Source organism: Anguilla anguilla, chromosome 1 (assembly GCF_013347855.1).
Source record: "Anguilla anguilla isolate fAngAng1 chromosome 1, fAngAng1.pri, whole genome shotgun sequence".
In the NCBI taxonomy this organism is placed as follows: Eukaryota; Metazoa; Chordata; class Actinopteri; order Anguilliformes; family Anguillidae; genus Anguilla; species Anguilla anguilla.
This window is the reverse complement of record NC_049201.1, coordinates 53,830,553-53,855,137: the sequence shown is the minus strand read 5'-3', so window position 1 is coordinate 53,855,137 and position 24,585 is coordinate 53,830,553. Positions and strand designations below refer to the sequence as shown.

Sequence of the window (24,585 nt, the reverse complement as noted above, 5' to 3'; positions counted from 1 at the left end):
CAAGATACAATAATTTGTAGTAAATAAATGGCTTGCTTAGACTGCAGACCTGGATCAAATACTTTTCTACGCTTTACTGATCTTGTCTGGTGCATTAGAACCAATGAAATACTCTCAAAAGTGCAAACCCCACCTTTTGGTCATATTGGCAGGCTCAATTACACCAGGCATGATCAATAGAGCACAGAAAAGTATTTGAATCCAAAACAAATACGTATTTGAACCAGGTCTGTTGTACTGCGATTAATGGGAACAGTCTTGCAATAAAATGACACTGAATTAATAACAAGATTCATTTCCATTCGATTTATTTTCAAATTTCTTTCACTGTATGCACACGAGTGTTTTAACAACAATCAACCATAGTGAAAAAGCAATTCCAAACGTGAATAGTCTAAATCCTTGAGAAAAACACTTTCTCTGGCATCAAAAACAAGCTTACCTTTAAACTGCCATGTTTAAAGGCACCATTCAACAAATAAAAAAATAAAACAAGCCAATGGAAAGCAGGTGTAGGCTACTATTCAAACATCAACTTAAAAAAATATATAAAAAATGTGCATGATGTGTAACTCCATAGACAAAGGCTACTTCTGCCACATGTGGTCTTTCTAGGAGCTAGAACCCAGAGAGACTAGACCCTCCAGTCTACCTTGCAGTCGAGAAACCGGACCTCCACGCCCAAGGGCTTTGGATCAGATGACCCAGCTGATGGTGGGGTCAAGGCTCATGTGTTCCTGACATGGTGTATGAATTGGTAAGTTGTTTTGTCTGAAAACTGCCAAATAAATAGTAAAGTATTAGTCAGTGGAAACAAAATACCTTGTCTTACACTGCGCGCAACCATTTGAAACCAACAGCAACCAAAACTATTTTCAAGGTGAGACACCAAGACCAGAACTGCAGATCACCAGTGGCCAGGTCATCTGTAGAAAGGGTCTAATTCAGTTCATTCATTACACTTCCAGTAGTGTGCAATTTATTCAAGTTTATTCATAATTTTTGTGACTCTCCATTTTGCAAACACTGTAAACTTACTTAAATGTGCACTAATGGAAACAGAAAATTATGACTGAACTGAAGTAAACTTTACCATGATCTTTATTTTATTATGCATAATTCAAGTGTTTGTGAAATGCAAAATAACTGTATTAAATGAGACTAATGCAAAAAGGTAAACTTGATTCAAAACTTACCCAGTGTGTTGTCTGCATTAAAAAACAGAGACTGATTAATTCAGTCATCAGCAGCTGCAAGATGTAGGGCTTGTTCAAATCATGCAGTTCCACTTTCCCCCAATAAAGATATTTGGAAACTTTAGACAGATACATATGATTGTTTTTTGGTCTTCAATGTAATTTTTCTGTGATATTCTAATAGAAACATAGCTAATCATGAAGGTTGATGTATCAGGTTGGTTCATTTCAGCAAACCAGTTCCATTCAAATGTGCAGTGAAGTCTGCTCCTCCTAAATGCATTTTCTGTATTCAATTTTGTTGAAATATTTTAGAAAAATATTTTAAAAAATTCAAGTTGTAGTGAGAACCCTGGTGTCGGTGTTGACATATTACAGATGCTATAATGCTAATTACTAATGCTATATTAAAGGAAAAATTCACAATTTTTTAAAACTTTCTGTAGTACATACTTATGTACATACTAACTACATTTGTTGGGAATTGGACTACAATGCCAAGTCGAAAGACCGGATTTGCAGAATAGAACATAATTATTTAAACTTTATAAAAATGAATTCAAGCTACATTTAGTATAATTACTACCACAATTATTACAAGGTACAACATATACATTTCAATAAATGGGGTGATTTTTTCCTTTAATATGATTAATAGAAGATAATATATGAATACAGCATTATGTGTAACATATGATTGCAATAAACTACCTTACACACTAAGAAAAAGCAGCTACTAATAGTTCCAGCAATCAGGAGCAGGTGGGTTAACTGTAACCCTAGTAGCAAGAATGTATTTTAAAGGTGAAACCATTTTTTTCCACAATATCACCTTTTTATTGTTCTATCAATTTTTTTTCATTAACTACTGTGTTGTCTTTACCAAATTTTTACTAAATGTGATGATGAGTTTCCTGTTCATGAGAATCAAAAACATCAACCAGGGGATGCCCCATCCATTTCAATGACACGCTCCGATTAGGATCAGAGTTATTCACATCAATTCAGCATTAAATTGCTTTGATCATTATATAAATATCTACTGAATTTATATGTGAGTGTGGATTAGAGTGGGAGTATTGACTAAAGGTGAATGCAAACATAAACCAACAGAGTGTGAATATCACATATTTCCCCTGAACAGAAATGTACCTTTATGTGTGAAAGCACTTCTCACCCATTTTTATTTTCCAATCTGGGGAGTGGGCTTTTCTGGGAGGCTAGCAGGTTCAGGATGGGATGGAAGGGTTGTAGGGGTGTACCCCTTTTTCCAGGACTGTGTTAGAGGTAACCCTATGCTCCAGGATGGTGCCTGTGATTTTTAGACCTTTTCCAGGTCTTCAGTGGACATCTTGGGTGCGGGGCGGTTATTGCTCAGGGAGACAGGCTCAAAGACGTCGTCTTCTATGGCTTCCTCAATGGGCTTCATCTGCATTGCCTTTGTCGCTGGGGACTTTTCTGAAAAAGCAGCAAAAATCATAAGCTCCAGAAAAGGTGGGGTGTACACAGCTATTCACAGAGGTTTGGGCCAGTCAGGGATTTACAGGTTAGTGTATCGAGCAGAAAATGAAAACCCGTTTTGGCTCACACCACTTTGTTTTGTCATTTCCATCTTTGGTGCTGAATACATTAGCATACATTTTGGAATCAACAAGAATGACAATATGGTTGTGTGTTAAAAATCCCAGTTGGAGCACCACTGCATTCCCTTGAAGAGAAAAAAAAAACATGGAACTCCACTAGTCTGACCGTTTTACCGCATTACACTTCACAGGGAGTAACCTTTCCGATGTAAATACTTCTAATGCAAAATTTCTCATAACATGGCAGACACACTATGACCTACATTCTCACAACATGACCAACGCACACTCATCAGGGCTGACACAACTCAGTTCAGCCAATGCACAGAACATGGTAGACGTGCTCACAACATGGCAGAAGTACAATATGGCCAACATGCTCACAACATGGCCGACACGCACTTCAAGGCTGACACACACAACATGGCCGACACGCACTTCAAGGCTGACACACACAACATGGCCGACATTCTCACTACAAGGGTGACACACAACACGGCTGCCATGTTTAAACATGACATAAACAACGAGGGAATAACCAGCATACAAAATGTGGCCCAAAAAAGACACAATTGACACGGTCACTACAAAGCTCACATTCACAACGCAACGCACAACGCAATGGTCACAGAGGGCTAAGCTTTCATAATGGTCAGATTTTATGTCACCCAGTTGCTGCAGCCCAGCTGAAATTGCTCAAAAAAGAACTCATTTGGCAAGATTACTTTCTCCTTCTTAGCATGCTAGCTTTATACACAATAGTTGAGTGCAAAAATAACAGATCAATAAAAAAATCTAATACTTTATTCTTTATAATTGAAATATTTTATTCAAATCTCAGTCAAAATATTTTGCATGCTAGAGGTTTTCTATTTAAATTATGCGACTGTGGTCCACACGGCCTCTAGCGGGCCACGATGGTGACCCAGGGTCACATTAGGGTTATCAACCCCTGATTTAAAGCAAACAAGGGGCAAGGTCCCTGTTTCAACTGGAACAGTGTGCCTTTAGAGATTTCAGGGCACAATTAAATCCAGATTTGTGTTGTGATAACTGAGCCCCGTTGAACATCAAGTTAGTGGTGTATTGCACCAGCAGGCAGGTTAGTAGGACTCTCACATAGGTTAGAAAAGCACACTGAAAGCAGGGAAGAAGCTGGGTTTATTTGGTGTTTTATCCAAGGGTTTTGGCTGGTTGGTTTCAATGTCAAACTTCAACCGCAAGTTTTAGAGGAAAGAGGAAAAGGAGGCGGGCGATGGAGGAAGAGAGGAGGAGAGGAGAGGAGGAGAACAGTCTTACGATTCCTCCCCTATGTCAGGGGACCGGCTGATAGGCCTGGCCACACACATTGGGCTGAGTCACTGTTGGAGGCGACAGAAGGGGAGGGGACAGGTGTGGGAGGGGAAACAACGTCATCACAACGTCAGCAAAACGTCAGCACAACGTCAGCACAACGTTGATAATGTCAGGAGAAGAAAACCTCAGGAGAATGTGAAGTACACAAGTTTAGTGCCTGTTAGAAGAGGAAGAGGAAGAAAGTGGAAGGCACACTTCTCATCAATCACTGCTGACCAGAGGCAAAATGATTGCCTATGGATAAAGATACCCTACAGCACTGCTCTGTATTTGACAGAATGCAAGTAGGCAGCAGAGGCAGTGATCAGTGTGGAGCAGTGATTAAGAGCAGCAATGTCTTTAGCAGGCTGATATGTGAGTGATCAGTGTGGAGCAGCGATCAGTGTGGAGCAGTGCTCAAGCAGGCAGTAAGAGAACAGACTAAGATACATTGGGCTCTGGACCTAAATGTCTTGGGTTGAAAATATGGGTGCCCCAGATCCAGGCAGCTCACCTCAATCACTCTTTATGTGGGTTAACACTGTCAGCACTATTAGCTGACCAGTCTAAGGAGCATCCCCCACTTTGATTTGTGATTAGCAAGTCTCTTTACACAGAGTTCCCATCATCCCTCTTACTGGAAAAAAGCAAGAACCAGAAAACACCAAACAACCCAAGTTGGCAGGGAAGGGTCCACACACAATAACATGGAGGAGCAGCAGGGTGACAAAGGGGGTTAACACAGAACAAGGTCAGTCCAATCACCAGGACCCATCAGGATGTTTGACAGTGACAGAACAACCAGTGAAAGCAAGAAAATCAGGACCATTGATACTAACTGGATTACCCAAATGACCAGCTCCATTTCACCTAATACAACAGAGTCATTGATTATGTATGTGTTAATACACTAAATCTGTCATTTAAGTTTTTTGCCTGACTAGTAGGTAGGCACAGGCTCCCCATTAAAAATGGGAGCAGCATTTAATTTGCACAAAGAAGTTTATTCATAATAATAATAATAATAATAATAATAATAATAATAATAAATCATTCAACTCCTTAACTAATCACGGTCTTCAAGCAAGACTTTAAGTACAATCAAGTGTCTTAGCACTGGGCTAAAACAAAGACCTGCACCCACACCATCCCTTTTTGGATAAGATTGGACACCCCTGCTTTATATGGTTGCATTTTTCTTTTTATTGCAATGATACTATATCCTGGTTCCGAAGAGCCACAGAGACTGCTGTCTGTTGCTTTTTCAGTGACCGATTCATAACCAAGAACCCAGGTGACCTGAGTTAACTGTAATAAACTGCTTTAACTGATCAATTGCTGTGGCACTCAAGTTACGTGTAACAACAAAAGCCCAGCAGTCCCTGCGGCTCTCCAGGACCAGGAGTGAGGACCACTGGCACATAGATATGCTTTTCGTAGCATTAGACTTCCATCCATGTCCACTTTCCTTCCTGACTCTCCCCATATAACATCAACAAATTGTTTTTATAAATGACTCAATTAGAAACTCAGTTGTATGATTAGTCACTTGACTGTGCTGTGGAATGCCTATGGGGACCCCTGGAGGATAACCATTGAAATACAAGTTGAAATCCCCACAAGTTTCAATGCAGAAGATACACCAGTTAGATTAAGGTCTGTCTCCTTACCATTGAAGTCAAACCATTACAGTTTGATTGCATCGTATGAAATTTCATAGTGGGGGTTTATGTCCAAGGGGTTTATGACACTTCTGATGCTAAAGGATGTTCAGGCACTTGATGCATAATTTCATGAATTTTCACAAATGGCAACATAGCAGCAGAAAGTCCCGTTACTCAGAGTGCTGGGTGGCTCATCTTCTAGTGCATGGATGGGCCCCACAGTCTGAAACTGAATCCAGGTCATTCCAGTGCCAACTGTGATCAGCAGGCACAGGGCAATGCACAACTGACTCTAGCATCCTCCACGGGTGGCAGGGAGGCAGCATCTTACAGTGCACCAGAGACCCCTGCTGGGCAATCAGTGCCCACAAGTTGTTCTGTGGAGCCAAAACTGAATTCTTCCTCTGACTCATGTCTGTGCAAGTGTGAAGTGTAGAGTGATAAGAAGCAGTGGCTGACATGAACATCAGAGGAGAGCAAACGATCCAAAATTGGCAACAGATGTCGCAACGAGTGCTGCAGAGTGCGCACAATTGAGCATTCCAAAGAGAAGAGAAAAAGGGAAAAAAGCTGAAAATTCTGTTACTAAGCCAGACACTTCCAAGAGTAGAGAAGCAGAGAAGGCAGAAGGAACACACGATCCAAGCATCTGGAGGACATTTGGCAGGACCAATAAGGACCTGCATTGTGGCAGGAGTGAGCGACGAGCGTGTGAGGTGTCAGGGGTGCCATCTCCTGGGGGGGTTGGAGGGGGGGGGGGGGGGGGGGGGGCGACTTACGGAGCGAGGACCCGGTGGAGCTTCCTCGCAGGAACTGGTTGAGGACGTCATCAGTGTCGCTGGTGCTGGCCATGCTGTTCCTCATCTGCATCATGGACAGCTGAGAGCACAGGCTGGGCTGCCGGTCCATCTTCTTCACTGCCTGCCACGCAAAGACCCCATCATCATTCTCACAATCTCGCTGGCAATAAGGCTCATTAACAGCCCATTATTTACTGTCTCACTCGATAGAGTGGGAAGTCCTTTGGAACTATTTTACACTGGAGGGTTTACTGGGATGTACAACAGCCAGTAAGACAGGTGCTTTCCACAGATTACACTAGAATAAGAGTACTTCAAAAACTGCAATACAGCAACACCCTCGACTCACTGTAACTTCACAATTCACACTCTGTAAGTCAAATGGCAAATTTGCCTTTGGCATGAAATTAATTCATCTAACATTCTCACTGTGGTTTCCATTGGATACTGATTTCAGGAGGTCTGTGGTAAGGGGTTTGGATTAGAGGTCTGGCCTCATCTGGCGTGTCTCATTTGCGAAGTCACCTTGTCACTCAGAGTGGGGTCGTTCAGGGAGTACAGCTTGTTGGTAATGTCTTTGCCGATGAGGTATCTGAAGACTTCGTTCAGGAAGGAATCGGACTCTAGGAAGTATGTCAGTCTCTCTCTGGACCAGCACAGGAACTTGCAGTTCTCCTCAGCAGTGATGGTTACCTGGTGACAAGGAATCGTATATCACCACAGTGACAAAAACATGAGACCATAGGGCGGTCAGACCTCTAGTATAACAGGAGAGTTAGCATTACGGTCAGTAATTCCCCTTTATTCGGCTGAATGAGCTGGCTCTACCAACACTATGAGAGCATAAGAAACAGGATAGCAAACATGATACCCAGGACAGTGGGGAACCAAGTTATCAGACACCTGGCACAAAGTGGCCCATTTTCCTGGAACTAAGGTATTGGATACCTGGCATGATGTACTACATCTATGTGGAATTGAGGTATTGAATACCTGGCACAATGTGATATTTTACCAGCAATTGAGATATAGGTTATTTGGCACAGTGTGCTAATTGTATGCGGTCATTTCACCTGGAACTTCTCGCCCCTGTTCATCTGAGTGGACCTGAATTCGGGAGAGTCGATGAAGGCATTGCTGTAGATGTTGTGGAGGAAATGGCCTCGATACGACACCTTCATTCTGTCAGAGCCAAAGATGGGGCCGTGGTTAAAACGCTGTCCATCTTGTGTGCTCAATTTTCACACAAATGTATCCAAAACAATCTGATCACACAGGAAATGGAATAAAGTAAAAAAAAACAAAAAAAAAAAACAGTCATAGCGATATAAAACAAATATCTCTACACATCAGGAATTACCCAGTGTGCCATGCAGTCCAACCATGCCTGCTCCACATAGCATACAAACCCCATGATCCTCTGGTCCCAAGACCCATTGTGAGTGAGGTAGAGAGCTGAACCTTGTGCATTGCCAGTACATAGGCAATAAGAATCCCACCAATCAAACTGCTCTGCAGATGAATGTGTGAACTGGGCAGTGGCATGGCAACCTAGCATGCAGACATTCTGGTTGGCTGATGGTGTCACACGCTGCCAGCTGATTGGATTCTGATAGGGCGCACAGGGCGGGGCACAGCATACTTTCCCTTCAGAAGGATGCTCAGGCGCTCGTCCACTGAGGTCTTGTCCTCGACCGCGTACAGCTGTCCCTTCTTCAGTGTCTGTATAGTGCAGAACTGGCCGGTCAGCCGCTGGAACATGTCCTCCCGCACGTGCAAAGGCTCAAACATCCGCTTGTACATCGACTTCAGCTCCCTGTCAATTTTAATCTGGAGACAAGAGAGAAACCTGAATTCAATCCTGGCAATTCAAGGCTGGAATAGAGACAAGAACAGACTTCTGCATCTGTAAAAGACTACCATTTAGAAAAATGTAAATATCTTATAATTACTATGGCCACGATTTTCTGAATATACTGTACAAGACCACGTTTATTTAGGGTGTACTCCTGCCTCTCGTTCAAAGCATGCTGGGATAGGCTCCATCACCTCTTGTGACTCTTATCAGGAATAAGCAGGTATAGATAATGGCTGGATGGATGGATGAACCAAAATATGTATAATCTTAAAAGAAAAAAATATATATGCATTTAATTTTTCTGAGAAACTGATGGACTCCTCCACATGGTGTTATAGGACTAAGTGGAATGGTGTGGGCTCACCGGTCTCCTTTTGTACAACAGGTAGAAGAAGTGCATGAAGTTTATGACGAGGAAAACTACATTCCAGATCATGATGTCCAGTGCACATCTGTACAGTGTTGCCCAGGCAATGAACAGGGAGCATCCTGCAGGGACCAGAGCAGGAAGTGAAATATTCCAATGAAAATAGCCCAGTGTCACATGACAACCAGAATGAAGCCTTTTTAGCAATTCCCATAGGCAGCACAGAGGACAAAGCACGACCGCATAAACATTGCTCACACTGCCCTCTTGTGGCCACAAACATCCCATGCCAAAGAAACAACAGCTGCATAACGTAAAGAAATCCTGGTAAAAACAAATTTCAAATAAAAACGAATTTCCACCTAATGTGGACAATGAAGTCTAAATTCTAAAGCATGTACCATATGACACAAATAAGAAGAGACAAACTAATTTCAGCCCAGTTCATCTACATGTCATTGCCATTTCACGTTTTGGTTTTTCCCCCTGCTCCAATTGTTATTTCATAATATACATTGGCATCGCAAATGTGTAGGGGTCATGCCAATAAAAACAATTTGAAACATCAAATTAACTTGGGGGGGTGTTCATTCACATGATTGCAGTATAGCAAAGAGAGAGCTGCAAATGTATTTTCTTTTAAAAAGATGTTAAAGCTGATTTAGGTTTTTTAAATATTACAGGAGAAATGTACCACTTTCAAATAAACTCAATCTCAGTTTCCATGGTGCTCATATGATGACTCCCTCCCGCCCTTTTAGCTCACCAGCCATGAACATGACACGCAGCAGGATCATGTGGAGGCCCAGGGTGGTGGGGATGACCAGGCCGACAGCCAGGAAGAGGTTGCCCAGGTGGAAGAGCAGGTGGTGCGCCTCCTCCCACGCCTCACAGGAAGTGACATTTTGCTCTGCTTCCGGGCCATGGGTCACGTTCGTGTCCAGGGACGCCATCATCGTCGTGTAAAACACATTCGTGACCTCTGTGGGCGTCGCCATCCTACAGCCAGTCACATGAAATCACCTTGTGTGACAAATGTTTAGCGGATGCTCTTCAACAGAGGAGAGATAAGAGTGGTGAGTGAGTGTGTGTGTGTGTGTGTGTGTGTGTGTGTGTGTGTGTGTGTGTGTGTATTACAAACAATCTAAATAAAAAGACTGTTTGTAAAAAGAGTGCTATGGATTCCCTTATTCTTAAACAGTGGCAATTTCATTTTCTGCAAATCGTATGGTGCAGTCTTTTACCTGAAAGACAACAACCACTAACTGTACAATATGCATTTAAAATCATATACTCTCATTCTTAGACATATTTCCTCAACATCTGGCATCATGGACAGACTGATGGTCCCAGATTTGAAAAGAAATGATAAATGAAAACTGACATTATATACAAGATAAAAAATGAAGCATTCTGTACGTAGTTGGACCAGCATACATTATCTGCTCTCCTTTTACACAGAACAGAAATGAAATAACTGGTACTGCAGTAGTGTTGTCAGACCCGGGCCCTGGCAGTAAATGTACATCACAAAATCTCAAACTAATACATGTATGAGGCACGGCACGGCACACACAATGCATTTTAGATCCAGAAAATCCCTTAATCGCAGGCCCTGAAGCTGGCACTTTATGGACTAAAAGAAGAAGGTAATCAGGGCATTAAAGCAATTGAGAATATGAATTCTAATACAAATTAACTTTTCCCTTTCAACCTTGTAATTCCTCTATCAAGATAAGTACAGCAATGTGGCAGCAAAGTGCAGAATTCAAGCACATGGGCTACAGGAGCCATGTCTGCCCTTCTGAAAGGACAGTCCACTTTGGCATGCCAGCACACAAATAGCAAAAGGCTCTGACAATACACAGGCCCAGAAAGGGGACCTGAGCACAGAGGCCCCCTGCCTGAAGCTGACCTGGCTGTTGGGAGAGGGACAGGCTCACACTAGAGATAGGGAGAGAGCAGTGATAGGGAGTGAGAGCAATGGGGTGCGCAGAAACACCAAAATGCACAGAGTGAGAGGAGGAGGAAAAACGCAGCTCAAAGAAAAGCAATAAGGAAGGAGGGCAATGCAGAAATGGAGGAAAACCTGGGGTTCATGTAAATGCAGACCAAATGAGCAATATAAGATCATTCAATGCAATAAAACACATCATTGTAATTTGTTTTACTATTTAATTTTCTAAACCTACCAAAATCTGTACATTTCAGTGAAAATTATCAGTGAACGTGCACATGTTGCATCTTTTGCGTTCTCTTAGAAATCTAATTTAAAAGCAAAACATAAGTTTAACTTCTATGGAGTTAAAAAACTTTGTCAGACTTAATGTGACAAAAAGGTTTATAAATAGAGTCAAACTATGAAAGTTAATCAGTACGCAGTCTGGCAATCTTATAACGAATTTAAGACTACGATCCTTATGTCATTATTTTTTATTATTTAAAAGTTAGTTTGCTTAAATGTTCATTTATTTGGAACATGTAGGCTACCATCGTAATTCTATATGATCTGCGATATTTGTTCTTTGTAATAGCCATTTTCGTTTGGATTGTATTTGCAGCAGAAATTGTATTTATTTATTAATCATTTAATATCGTGAAAAATGTAACCTTTCCACAGTTACGCCAAATATACGGTTTTAGCCTAAATCACAGAACTGAACGCTAGGCGTAAAATACAATTGGATGTACACATGATGATGTAAAACAGTAGGCAAGAAAGACGAGTCATTTAATTTTCTGATGTTGTTTTCTCATTGCATTATTATATTATATCCAGTTTCTAAAAAATAAAAATAAAAATAAAATAAAAAATCAGCTTCTTTCCGGCAATGTACTCCTTGGTTGTAATCAACGGAGGGCGCCTATCCAAGACGTGCACTCACTGCACAGCATACAAACATGCTTATTCTTTTAGTCCCACGTTTAAAGGCATAGCCTTATCTATGGAAGTTTTACTATTAGAAAGATAACGCTATGTAACCTATATGTCACCGATAATGTAAATAATATGACCATTACAACGTACATGTTAACACCTATCAATAATTTCAGAAGAAAAATCTCAGCCGTAATAAATGATTCATCGAATACACTCAAGATTCAGATAGTTACCTATATTGACTTTAAAAGGAACGGCAAGACGAATCGCATTTATCAAAAGCTGTAAATAACAACGAACGTTAACTTCAGTTCTGAACAACCGGAGCCTAATAATCATGTGTGCAGTGTCTCGCTTTTCTATATTTAAAGTAGGCTACTCACCTAGGCTGTATGTTAATTCCTGACAGAAAAACGAAAAAATCGAATAGGTTAGCTGAATTAATAAAGTAGCCGTCTAGGCTATTACGACTTCTCTAATAGCTGAGAGGCTGGAGCGATAATCGGCGGCAAGTTTCCTCTTCAAAGAATCTTTATCCACGATCTTGAGAAATAATAATTGCCACGTTAAAGTGCTATTCAACTTACCTTTTAAACTAACGGTATGACCTAAATAAAACGTTATACAAAGGCCAAAGAATTTTAAACAAAGTAAACTAGTTGCAAAAATAAAGGAGCTATAAATGTTAATCCGTGAGAGTTGGGGGCTGTTCAACGTGAGACGCGCATTCCAGCGAGCTGACAGGCATCGACTAAAATGGGCAAGAAGCGAGAACAGCCGTCAACACCCACGTTGCTTCTCATACGCACCCACAAATGCGAGCAACAGGGGGCGACAAAGAATGTTTTTAGTTTTCAGATTTTCATATTTCCACATAAGAATCCTTTAAATCCAGATACACTTTGTTGGAAGAAAATGTTCATACGTTTCAAGTGCATGTATAAGACAAATTTATTCACATACATTCATGGTAAACATAATAAAATAAATAATAAAAATCAAATATCGCTATAAAGACATTCAATTCTGAGTTCAAGTAAGTCAGTCACTCATGAATTCAGGCACGTACTGTAGTACTCAATTAAATATAGTACAGTATGGTTAAAGGATGCTGTAGCTAGGCCTACCAGGGATATGGTTAGCGGGGGCACAGTGAAACTGTGCCGTAAAAGTAAGTACTTAAGGTCTCAGTCGGTATTAACGTATGACAGAGTAAGATAAGACGTTCGACTGATCAACACATACAGCCGGGCCTAAGTGCAGCTTACTAGTATACCTAAGATGCACTTAGGCCCGGCTGGATGTTTTGATCAGTCTAACGTCTAAAGTCTCTGATAATGTACTCTTATGAAGTCAAAATTAAATAACCTGGTGTAGGCAAACTGAATCAATGTTTGTAACAATACGTGTGCAGCAAGTAATTTGTCAAACGATTACGTCAATGGCTCCTTTACACGAGGACGACGTTTACTAATCGTGTTTTGACAAATGCAGAGTATGCAGAGTATTCACTTCACCTATGCCAATTATCTGGGTTTGAAAGCAAAGTCATGTTGGTATGGGGAGAAAAAAAAAGTTTCCGGAACACTTTCTTACAAAGTGAAGCCATGGAGCCACATCTGGAAACACACAGCACAGATCACTGCACGCTGATAGGGAGAAAATAACAACATGCAGAGGTTATTTTCGTCTCCGGCATCTGGTGAGCTATGTTGGGGGCGACATAGCTCAGGAGGTAAGACCGATTGTCTGGCAGTCGGAGGATTGCCGGTTCAAACCCCGCCCTGGGCATGTCGAAGTGTCCTTGAGCAGGACACCTAACCCCTAACTGCTCTGGCGAATGAGAGGCATCAATTGTAAAGCGCTTTGGATAAAAGCGCTATATAAATGCAGTCCATTTGATGAAATGTTCAATACAGCACACGTGCAGGTGCACGTCTCCAGAAATCAGCACCGCGGACAGCGCCGAATAACGAAGGTAGCACTGCAAGTTCATCCTGTAAATCCATTAGTCTCGCTTGCCATTCGTTTTGCTAAGCAGGCTTAACGGCGAAGAAAATTAATGCTATATAAAGCTAAGAAAGACACAGAGGACCACAAAGGTATCTATGCTAACTCAAAGATAATTAACAGTTTAAAAATGATACACGTTAAAACACGAATTTACTGGATGGTGAAAAGAGCTTAAGGTCCTAAAAAGGTAGCCTATCTAAAAAAGTAGGCCTAGGCATACTGCACAGTACCGCCCGAATTAAGTAATCATAGGTGCAAATTCCAAAATCAGTCAACAATCACTAAATGAAACATCTGTCAGTCAAATACATGTTCATTAATGGGTTACACATTTTCCAGAAAAAAAGTTGTATCTTTTTCTTAAACCAAAACGGCAAACTGAGTTCTAAATATAACCCATAGACGTGAAACAGTTTTTGTGAGGGTAAACAGATCAAAGTGATTGAATTACAGATAGTAACAAGGTCAACACTTGGAGAATAAGAAAGCAATCTTAAAATAAATACTAGTCTGCATTTATTAGACAGTAGCCTACACACCTACTCAACAATCTGAGTATTTTGAAAGCACTTTCTAACCATGCTGGAGGGACTGTCCTTCAGTTCATCTTTGCTTTCACTAGACTTGACAAGCTTATTTTGACACCGGAAGTGCGGGATCCCCAAACATGAGCGCGCATTCCAGTTGTGACACGAACACGCCACCAGTTGCTAAATAAAGTCACCGCGCTTGTGACAGACTGCAGTGTACTAAATTTAAACTGACTCGGGTCACACCTCTATTGGGGTTTCATTATAGGTCGCTCACAGCGATGACACAGGCTGACACGTTCATACTCAGGTCCTAGTGCAAATAAGTAGCTACTGCAAACTGTTCGTGTCCAGGGGGTATATGAATAAATAACACTGGACCTGGTCTCATACCGAATGCAGACCTCAGGAATTTGTACCCCAGCTAGGAAGGACCATAACTATTTGGGATAGTTCAATTAATCGAGCTCAGTTCTTAGACATTTTGCGGAAAACACGGATAGCCTACTTTCCATATTAAATGTGAATCTTGCAGTCTCACTAATAGCACATGTATTCATTTTCGGTTCATGTTGCGAATCCAAACGTATACATTCCGGAGGAAACAAATAGATACGTGAAACATTTTTGTCTGACTGACGTCAAGACGATGCGAACAAAAAATTATTATACCAGGACAAAACACTAAAACAGTATGGAAGACCACGGCCTAGTGGACTAATCAGGTAGTGGTCGGTATCGGGGTGCTTCGGCTGTGCTCCCCTTGGTGGTCCGGGACACTCAGAAATAACCCGGCCTGATCTAATTCAGGCCCCGGCACATGGCAAAAACTGGGTAACCGGAGATCATATCTGAACCCGCGGTTGTCGAAAGCCTTGTCGTTGAGTGAAAACAGTTTGTCCGCGATGTCATTCCTGACAAGAAGGGCGAAAACCTTCGCAATATAGCGATGTTTGGCGAAGAGCAGATATAGCTTCTTGCGTCTCCAAGCAACATATCGACAGGGGTTGTCGGCACGTAATGTCACCTAAAAGAAGATATACAGAAAATGATGAGTTGACATTTCCCCCCTGCCCACGCAACCCACCCTCCTCAGAATGATTTCAAGACATTTCTAAAATCCTAACTACGTTAATTTATCTCTTACACGCATCGTGTTATACTCGAAGTTGAGACTATTCGGATTCTGAAGGAAAAGTTGGGCGCGTTGGTAACACACCTGAAAAACACCATCCTCAGACGGTCGGAGAGAATCCCACTCAGGAGAGTCTATGAACTGGAACGGATAAATGTTGTGTAAAAAGTCCCCGTTTACCGTCACTCGAATTCTGTAAGTGGTAAAAATAAAGTCTGTTGTTTATCAAGTTATTTTATAAACACAGTAAAATGTCCAGAGTTAATTCAACTCTTAACAGATAGCATTTGGTCCCACTCCGGAATGTGGGACCAAATGTTATGTTAAGAGTTGAATTAACAGTTAGAGTTCAATTAACACTGGACATTCCATTGTGTAGGCTACAGAAAATTCAAGTTAATATTTTAAAAGATTATCGAGAATTAGATTAATTTAGATTAATTGACCACCGACCTTCCTGACAGAAGCACAGAAAGTTTATCAATTGCAGTTTTTCCTTCCATGGCAAAGTAGTGATCCTTCTCGATGGTGTGAATTTCCCCATCGGTGCAAGCCACGATCTTGCCGTACTGTGTGAGGGATACTCCCAGCCGTTTGAACATGTAGCCATAGAGATCTTGAAGTTCCTTATCGAACGTGACGCTCCGAAGCCGATAGGCGACGTGCACGATCTGCACCACGCAGACCACAAAAAGGACAAAATTCCACGAGAACGTGTCCGTGGTACAGGCGTCCGACCAAGCCCAGATTGAGGAGCAGAAGAACCCGAGCGCCAGGAAGAAAAACAGGTAAAGTAGCCCATAGAACCCGCTGCCTCCCATGAAGCCCAAAACTAAGAAAATATTGGCCAGGTAAAACACGGACCCCTCCGGATTTTCCTTCCAGTTTGTGCAGACTGGGTGCGTATCCTCTCCCTCGCCCGAACTCAAGTTGGCGCTGGGGAACTGGTACGGTGAGTCCATTGTAGAGGACGACAAACTCTTACTTTTTTGCTTTACAGAAAGGGATAAGCCGACACTTATACAGTGACAACACTACATTGTTTTCAGTCGTAGTCCAATATTAAGCTTAGTAATTTCTGTAACCAACGAGAGAAAAACATATGGGTTGAAACGTCATCCTCAGACCGAAAAAGTAATCGCGTGTAGCCTACATGCCATCTCTCAAAATATGATACGCATGACGCCTAGAGCTCCACTCGGTCCTGACGCCCGACAGTTCATCAATTGACTGGCGCCCGACAGATGTCAACCCCTGCAATAGACACCCTTTTGAGAGAGAGGGAGAAAGACTTTTAGGAAGAACGATATAGATGCCGCAACGAGTGTTATGCTAACTGGAAAGCAGTCATCCTTGCATGGTGTAAGCGTAACAGGAACATGAAAACGAGATCGAGCGGGAATGCGGGAGCCAGGCTGAAACCAGTCCCTAGTAACGGACGAATAGGTACACCGAACTAACAGCGTAACTGATTTTACTCTAACCGCATTTTTTGACCGCTCTATTAAAGTTCGCGGTAGCTTCAAGTTTCATTATCAATCATACGTCCCGTTAAGAGAACTTCAAAAACCACAACGTGAATGCTTGTCAGTTTGACCGCATTTAAGGTTTTAATTGATCTATTCTGCAAGTATTCATTCAATATAGGTTCATATAACTCCATTAGCGTATAATAAGGGTCTATTAACATAACGAGGCGTGAATATTACCTCATTCTCAGGTGATCAAAGGCCATTCATCCAGACAATAGTGAAACGGATTGATTTGTTACAACAATCAGCCGCTCCCTAGGACTGGACTTGGGCAGTCTTAAATGGGGGGGAAATCTGCAAGTACTGAGAGGATGTAGGCTACATGTAATTTTAGACAGTTTCTGAAAAGGAAACTCATTTTATGCAGCCATGATAGTTTATTTTCAGATGGAAACAATAAATAAAAACTGTTGTTCAAAATGCAATGTTTTTATTGTGGTTGCGTAGTTTTTTTCCTTTGACAGGTAAACAAACAGCTTGTCCAGAGGTAGAACCTTATCAGAACCCAGACTGTGGGCATGTGCGCGTGTACACACACAGGCACGCGCGCAGACACACGCACAGGCACACCTGCACATACATACACCCAGAAAAATGTGTTAAAAGCTCAGTTTCTATCTTAGCTTAAAACAGACGCTGAACAACAAGTGTTTCGTGCTTTTTTTAAACGACAAATAAATAACACCCGATCTCAGGTGACTTCCAGGACACCGAGCCCCAGGGAAGTGGCTGCTTAGCGCGTGCGCCGTTTGTGGTCGGGCTATAACAACCGTGTTTCCAAATACATACGTCTCGGGGAAGTCGTGGGCGGGGCTCTAATGAATAATGACTCTGCTTACATTAGGAAGGTTGTGAGCCACGTAAAGCACACAGAGGAAATGAACTGCGTTAAGACAGTGCTGGGCACTGGAAGTGGTTCTCATTAGAGTACCCTTCAGACATCCCTGCTGGGGCTGCCATCTCTGTCCCACTTCTGGGGTGCCCCTTTTCCCTCTAACTGGGGCAATAAAATGTCCGCCACAGCCGGGAAGCAGAACTGCAAACTTTATAATGTGACCCGATATCCAATTAGATGCGCATTTCCCAGTGTGAACCAAGTCCCATTTCTGTGACAGGGAAGATAGGTGGAGGGGTGGAGCGAGGTAGGAGGAGAGGAGGAGGAGAAAGGAGGGTAGGAGAAGGGAGAAGAGAGAGGGCGGAGCTCTTATTTGACCCAGGCGATGTCCAGGCAGCGGGCTATGAAGGCGTACGTGTCGGCCACCTCCTGGATGACCTTGCTGGTGGGCTTGCCCGCCCCGTGGCCGGACTTGGTGTCCACGTGGATGAAGAGCGGGTTGGTCTGCTTCGGGCAGCGGCCGACCACGTGCTGCAGCGTGGCGATGTACTTCAGCGAGTGCAGGGGCACCACCCGGTCGTCATGGTCACCAGTCAGCAGCAGAACCGCCGGGTACTGGACCCCGTCCCCCTCCGGGATCCGGATGTTGTGGAGCGGGGAATACCTGAGAGAGAGAGAGAGAGAGAGAGAGAGAGAGAGAGAGACAGACAAAATGACAGACAGAGAGAGAGAGGAAAAAAGCAAAGGAATGAGATAAATAGGAAAGGCAAAGAAGAGAGTGAGAGGAAGAGAGACTCAAACACATGCACACACACACAGACAGACAGACAAACACTCACACACTTGTGCACACAAACAGTAACGCACACAGACACAAACACAAAGTTTGTCTCAAGTTTTCATCTCCAACAATTCCTTCGAGAAAGCATAACACTTTTTTAATTTAGAGATACAATCAACAACTTTGTTTAGCAAAACCTTCAGAGAATTTCAATCTGTTCTGTCTGCTGGATTAATCAGCCAAAAAGTGACTGCAGATGATTGTTTTTTTTTTTTTGTTTTTTTTTAATACTGATTCAGTTTTAGATTAAATCATTCACAGATGAAGACCCCAAAACTCAGTCAAGCTGTTATGATTCCAAGTCTCCAAGGAGGATTGCAAAGAAATCAGGGGGAGGGGGGGCAGTTGATTGAGCGTTATATAAAAATTAGCTACAGAAGATATTTCAAGTCGAGCTCTGTCAGCAGAACAAGACTGTATATAAGAAAAAGGTAAAGGTAACTGAAGATACGTTCTGTTCACTCAAGTACTTGTCATAACAACAGCCTATCAAATCATTTAGTAGAAGCACTGAACCTTTGCAATGTTCTAGCCCAGGGGCGCACAAACTTTTTCAGCGATGACCCAAATATATCAATCCATGCTTTTCGCGACCCAACCTGATGTCATTTTCATGAATAACAATTCACTGTTTTTAATACCAAAGAGCTAAATGAAAGGATAAGGTTAGCAGGCAATTCATCGCAGAAAGCATGGTCACATGAACAGAATTAAGGCTTTATCAATGAAGCCCAGTATGGGTAAAGTGCTCAAAGCTGCCAGACAGAAAACCGTACGAAAAAACTAAACATTTCTTCTCATTAGCATTAGTCATAGTCAGTGAGACTCTTTTTAATGGGACGCATCAGTCTCTTATCCATTTCCCAGTCGGAAAATTTAAACACTTTAGCTCATATTTCAACACAGCCAGTATTTCAGGAATGTTACTGATTTGTTTATGTCAAGAGCACAAAAATGCGCAATCACGATGATTAGACAAAGCCGCTAACTATCTTACATAGTCTGAGCAATAAACTATTTAATTAGGTAGAATCGGCGCTGTGTCGTGGAGTGCAGTAGGAATGATGCACCAGTCAATATTAAAGCAGGCATTTACGTGATCATATGAAATACACTGCCAAGGGTAAACAATACAAAATGTGTTTTAACTAGTTTTATTATATATATATAGTATTTACTTAAATAAACATAGAATAATGTTATGAATACTAACACTTTTTTCATACAGGCCTAATTTCATTGCAATGTTACTGTAGCCTACTTGAAACCATGACCAAATAGATATCCCCCATGACCCAGGTTTGACTGGCTGACTCATAGCTAGCCAAGCAAGAGCAGCAAGTTTTATTATAAGCAGCTTGGTAGAGCGGAGTAGGAATTACGTGGGTCGCTCTCTCTTCATTGGAAATGAATGGCTTCTGGCGAGAGTACCACAGGAATGGTGTGTTTGGTGTAAATCCGGGGTAACTCAATGATTTTACAACCCAATAGGCATCTCCTGCACCCCAAACTTAGGTGGCGACCCATTGCTTGTGCACTGCTGTTCTAGTTCACTCTGGACACCGGTGGATACACCCCCTGGACCAGAGGAGGGCAAGGAGGGCTGCATCTTCTGAATTCCATGCCAAGTTCTTGCCTTCATTATTTAATTAGCAAACACCTTATGACATTTTAGCTGCACTTTGTGCATGAATGACAGTCAAGACAGTTCTTGTGTTCCAATATGAAACATGTTACTGTGGTCTAATGTACGAAAGAACCAGTGTTGGTGTACGCAGCCAATTAGCTCATTTAGCCAAAGAAAATAATGGAAACAAAAACCTGTAGCCATTCCGGCTCTCGGTTACCGGAGTTGCCCACCGCTGCCATAGACACCGGGGAAACGCCGAGCCCACAGATGGGCCGTACAGCCTGTCCTGCTCATCATACAGACACCCCTCTGTTCTTACGCGCACCCTGTCCTTCACCCGCCAGGCTCACTCACTTTATTAGCCAGTTGTACTGCTCCTTGTTGTCGGAGCAGCCAAAGTCGGTGGTCCAGGCGTGGCCGATGGTGAACTTGTGGAACTTTAGCATGTCCATCACCCCCACCTGAGCCACTGCGCAGCCAAAGAGCTCTGGACGCTGATTCACACACGCCGCTGCGGAGGGCAGGGAGAGAGAGAGGGAGTGTGTATGAGAGGGAGGGAGAGAGAGAGGGAGTGTGTATGTGAGGGAGGGAGAGAGAGAGAGAGAGAGAGAGAGGTAGAGTATTTGTGAGGAAGAGAGGACCTGCAGCCCCATGCGTGCACACATTTCACCTAGTCATATCCTGAGTAATATTATTTATCACATAAAAAAAATACTAATGATCCTTTCACTACTGTTCTTGTTATTATGATCATTTTATTTTGGATCACTTCCGTTACCCAGTAAGGCTGAATTTTACGGCCGCAAGCTTTGGCAGTGTTCTAGAAATGCATTCACAAACAATGGAGCATCCTGAATTTGACTGACAGATGGAGGCAGACTGAGAGAGAAAACAAACAGCGAGAAACAGAAAGAGAACGAAAGAGAGGGAGCGCCAGCGGAAAGGGAGAACCGCGCCCGAGCGGACGAGGCGATGCCGGCGTCTCTTAAAGGAGCTTTGGGGCGGGGCCGTACCCACGAGCAGGCCGCCGTTGGAGCCGCCGTTGATGGTGAGCTTGCTGGGGGACGTGTAGCATTCCTTGACCAGGTATTCGGCGGCGCACTGGAAATCGGTGAAGCAGTTCTGCTTGTTGGCCAGCATGCCCCCTGCAGACACCAGAGAGAGGCTGCACTCACACCCCTGCGACTCTCACCTGGAACTGAAGCACAGCCCCACCCAGCTAACCCCCACTACACCCAGCATAGGCAGCTTCTACACAGGCAAGCCTGTACACTGAGTGCTCTGAGACCGCATTAAGAGCGCCAAGAGAGTCATATCAAGCATACAAACACTTAATACTTTTATTTATCTGCACATTTATCTGTGCAGCACCTGAGTATGAACTTAGCACTAAATATCTACAGTATACTGTGCTATTGACGGCTCTATTAATGTGCTTTTTTACCTCAGCTATTAGGACTTGGGACAAAAGTGTCTGCCAAATGAACAGGGGTAAAGTGTTTCTCTCGTGGCAGCTGTTGGCAGCCGAGCGTTTGCGTTTGTGACCGCGTTTCGTACGTCCGAGGCGCGTGTGAACGTTACCTTTGTGCCAGGTTTCTCCGTACTCCCCTCCGCCACGGATGTTGGCCACCGCCAAAACTCCGCCCAGGTGCCTCACGAAGATGAGCCGAGAAACGCTGCAAAGCCGCCAAAGGGAGTCAGCCGCTCAGCCCGACCCCACACACAGCTGCGCGGGTTACTGCCTCCGCAGAGACCACAGCACGTCTAACGCTTTACACTGAGATCTCTGCGCTCAGCCTGACCCCACACACAGCTGCGCGGGTTACTGCCTCCGCAGAGACCACAGCACGTCTAACGCTTTACACTGAGATCTCTGCGCTCAGCCTGACTCCACACACAGCTGCGAGGTTTACTGCCTCCGCAGAGACCACAGCACGTCTAACGCTTTACACTGAGATCTCTGCGCTCAGCCTGACTCCACACACAGCTGCGAGGTTTACTGCCTCCGCAGAGACCACAGCACGTCTAACGCTTTACACTGAGATCTCTGCGCTCAGCCTGACTCCACACACAGCTGTGCGGGTTACTGCCTCCGCAGAGACCACAGCACGTCTAACGCTTTACACTGAGATCTCTGCGCTCAGCCTGACTCCACACACAGCTGTGTGACTTACTGCCTCCGCAGAGACCACAGCACGTCTAACGCTTTACACTGAGATCTCTGCGTTTCTCAGCCTGACTCCACACGCAGCTGTGCGGGTTACTGCCTCCGCAGAGACCACAGCACGTCTAACGGCTTACACTGAGATCTCTGCGTTTCTCAGCAGTCACATTTCAGACTGCACAGCACAATACATGAGCGGGGCAAAGAGACCGCAGGCCTGCTGCATTCTGACAACAAACCCAAAGCGATTAGAGAACATTTGGACACACTCAAAGAATCCTCAAAGCACTTTCATTTCACTTCACATATTCATTTTTATATGCACAGAACTACAACAGACCCTACAGATCTCTAAAAGATAAACAGATTTAGATCATAGGCTTTTCCTCATTAAGTAATCATCATGTGGACTTGCAGCCAAAGGACAAGAAACACCTGGCATTACAAGCAACACTACTTTTATACTCCAGTGCATTTTTTTACAACTTGAAAACTGAGTTTAAAAGGGTTTCACAAGTTGAGGCATTAATTGTCCAATAACGGACAATTACTTTGTGAAATGTGGACAAACAGTAAGTACGTGGTGTGAAACCATTAAGCCTCACTAGCGCTTCAGTGTTCACTCTCACTCGATTTACTCCAGGCCTCACAGCGACACAAGTCTGCACTAAGAAACTACGGTCTCCAGACTTTACAGAGAAATGGAATCCCCATCAGATATACAGGGCTGCAGGGCTTCTATGAGAATTTGATATGAATAAGAATAAACAGCGCAGTCTGCTGCCTGAGAATCGTGAATGCTAATTAGAGATCATGTTTCTGACTCTGTGGATACTAGAAGTTTCCATGAGCGAGACAAATTGCTCCCCTCAAATGTTAGCCAAGCGCAGGGCTTCAGTGGGCTAAAATAACTTTCCCCACGAGAGCTGGCAGGCAGTCAAGGTGACCTTTTTTTATTTTTTTATTATTATTTTTTTTACAGGCTTTATCCCCAACCCCCCCCCCACCCCACCCCACCAAATCTGTACAGAAAAACCACACTTGAGTGAAGTATTGAGGACAAGACTCCAGCCTCTTAGTTTTAACTAGATATGATAGCCCTTCCTGTAGAAGCCTTCCTGTAGCCATATGTAATGGTGAATACTGTTTCTGTACTGTAGCAATGTATGCTCTAGCTAAGCAGCAGTTCCAGTTGTAATGGATCAGGTCCTACCTGTAGCTATGCGTAATGGTCCAGTTCTACCTGTAGCTGTGTGTGATGGGACAGGTCTTACCTGTAACTAGGTGTCATGGGACAGGTCTTACCTGTAGCTATATATGATGAGACAGGTCTTACCTGTAGCGATATGTGATGAGACAGGTCTTACCTGTAGCTGCATGCAATGGGACAGGTCTTACCTGTAGCTATGTGTAATGGGACAGGGCTTACCTGTAGCTAGGTGTAATGGAGATATTAAATCCTCCATATCCATAGAGAAAGGCAGGGTGGGATCCATCCAGCTTAATGCCCTTCTTGTGAACGATAAACATGGGGATCTGAGTGCCATCTTTACTGGGGTAAAATACCTGCAGGCCAGCAACACACAAAGAGAATTCCCATGAAGGTCCATTGCAATGCTACTGAACACCATCACAACAACCATCACCTCTTAAACCAATCATTCGCCACAGCTGTCAATGTCTGTGCTGACCAATCAGGCTTCAGTGCCAAGCAAAGGGGCCTTAGAGGTTGAAGTGGCTTAAGTGGCTTTCAGAAGCAAGTGGTGGAAGGTCAGCACTGGAACTAATGTAAGAAAATACTGCATGTTCAAGTGTTGATACAAGGCAAAACGGTTGCCTGGCAATAGAACTATAGAACTTCGACCCATTCCACAGGCCCCACCGTTCCACTTGTTGTGATGATGGCTAAGGTCTTAGGACTGAGGAGCGACATGCCTGGGCTGTCAGACCCACTCAGAGGACGGAATCGGCCAATGTCTTTTTCTGCTTCGCCTCCCTGTCTCCCCTCCCCCAACCAGGGATTCACCAATGACCAGCTTCCATTACTCATGAGAACCACAGTAAACATCCCACATGAAAGCATACCCTCACAGACACACACAGACACACACACAAAACACACACGCTAAGGATATCAAACTCTCTGCACCTCTATTAATAGAACCAGATACCAGAGGCTCCTTCACATTCTAAGGAGCAGAGGAGATCAACATTAGTATCA

The 24,585-nt window shown here is 43.3% G+C and overlaps 3 protein-coding genes across 9 annotated transcripts in view; all 3 read right to left on the bottom strand.

Moving 5' to 3' along the window:
• Positions 1–294: 294 nt before the first annotated feature.
• On the bottom strand, positions 295–12,447 carry bves (blood vessel epicardial substance). Of its 6 annotated transcripts, none has more exons than XM_035403776.1 (9): positions 12,272–12,447; positions 12,068–12,090; positions 9,570–9,802; positions 8,801–8,925; positions 8,221–8,408; positions 7,652–7,760; positions 7,104–7,271; positions 6,558–6,699; positions 295–2,654 (listed from the first exon to the last, which is right to left on the bottom strand). In XM_035403776.1, the coding sequence occupies exons 3-9, from the start codon at positions 9,799–9,801 to the stop codon at positions 2,518–2,520; spliced, it is 1,101 nt and encodes a 366-aa protein (XP_035259667.1). In that variant the 5' UTR covers position 9,802; positions 12,068–12,090; positions 12,272–12,447; the 3' UTR covers positions 295–2,517. The 6 variants fall into 6 exon arrangements, with proteins under 6 accessions (XP_035259667.1, XP_035259676.1, XP_035259648.1 ...); XM_035403785.1 differs by having other exon boundaries at positions 12,068–12,086; XM_035403795.1 differs by adding an exon at positions 4,079–4,143 and having other exon boundaries at positions 2,524–2,654; positions 12,068–12,447.
• Positions 12,448–12,617: 170 nt separating this feature from the next.
• On the bottom strand, positions 12,618–17,167 carry popdc3 (popeye domain containing 3). The gene is made up of 3 exons (XM_035382652.1): positions 15,816–17,167; positions 15,447–15,555; positions 12,618–15,254 (listed from the first exon to the last, which is right to left on the bottom strand). The coding sequence occupies exons 1-3, from the start codon at positions 16,322–16,324 to the stop codon at positions 14,949–14,951; spliced, it is 924 nt and encodes a 307-aa protein (XP_035238543.1). The 5' UTR covers positions 16,325–17,167; the 3' UTR covers positions 12,618–14,948.
• Positions 17,168–17,307: 140 nt separating this feature from the next.
• Positions 17,308–24,585, bottom strand: part of LOC118208197 (prolyl endopeptidase-like) — a 28,330-nt gene continuing 21,052 nt past the window's right edge. For both annotated transcript variants that reach the window (XM_035382626.1, XM_035382637.1), the window contains exons 11-15: positions 23,794–23,930; positions 21,782–21,876; positions 21,214–21,345; positions 20,555–20,711; positions 17,308–18,393 (exon numbers count right to left, since the gene is read on the bottom strand). In XM_035382626.1, coding sequence (XP_035238517.1) covers positions 18,099–18,393; positions 20,555–20,711; positions 21,214–21,345; positions 21,782–21,876; positions 23,794–23,930 — 816 coding nt within the window. In that variant the 3' untranslated portion in view covers positions 17,308–18,098. The remainder of the gene's footprint in view (positions 18,394–20,554; positions 20,712–21,213; positions 21,346–21,781; positions 21,877–23,793; positions 23,931–24,585) is intronic.

Coding starts and splice junctions, on each gene's coding strand:
- popdc3 (XM_035382652.1), bottom strand. CDS start 16,324: ATGGACTCACCGTACCAGTTCCCCAGCGCCAACTTGAGTTCGGGCGAG. Junction 15,556..15,815: donor TCTGTGCTTCTGTCAGGAAG/GTCGGTGGTCAA, acceptor TACCACTTACAG/AATTCGAGTGACGGTAAACG. Junction 15,255..15,446: donor CTGAGGATGGTGTTTTTCAG/GTGTGTTACCAA, acceptor ATCTTCTTTTAG/GTGACATTACGTGCCGACAA.
- bves (XM_035403757.1), bottom strand. CDS start 9,801: ATGGCGACGCCCACAGAGGTCACGAATGTGTTTTACACGACGATGATG. Junction 7,761..8,220: donor AGCATCCTTCTGAAGGGAAA/GTATGCTGTGCC, acceptor TGGCTCTGACAG/AATGAAGGTGTCGTATCGAG. Junction 7,272..7,651: donor ACAGGGGCGAGAAGTTCCAG/GTGAAATGACCG, acceptor CCTTGTCACCAG/GTAACCATCACTGCTGAGGA.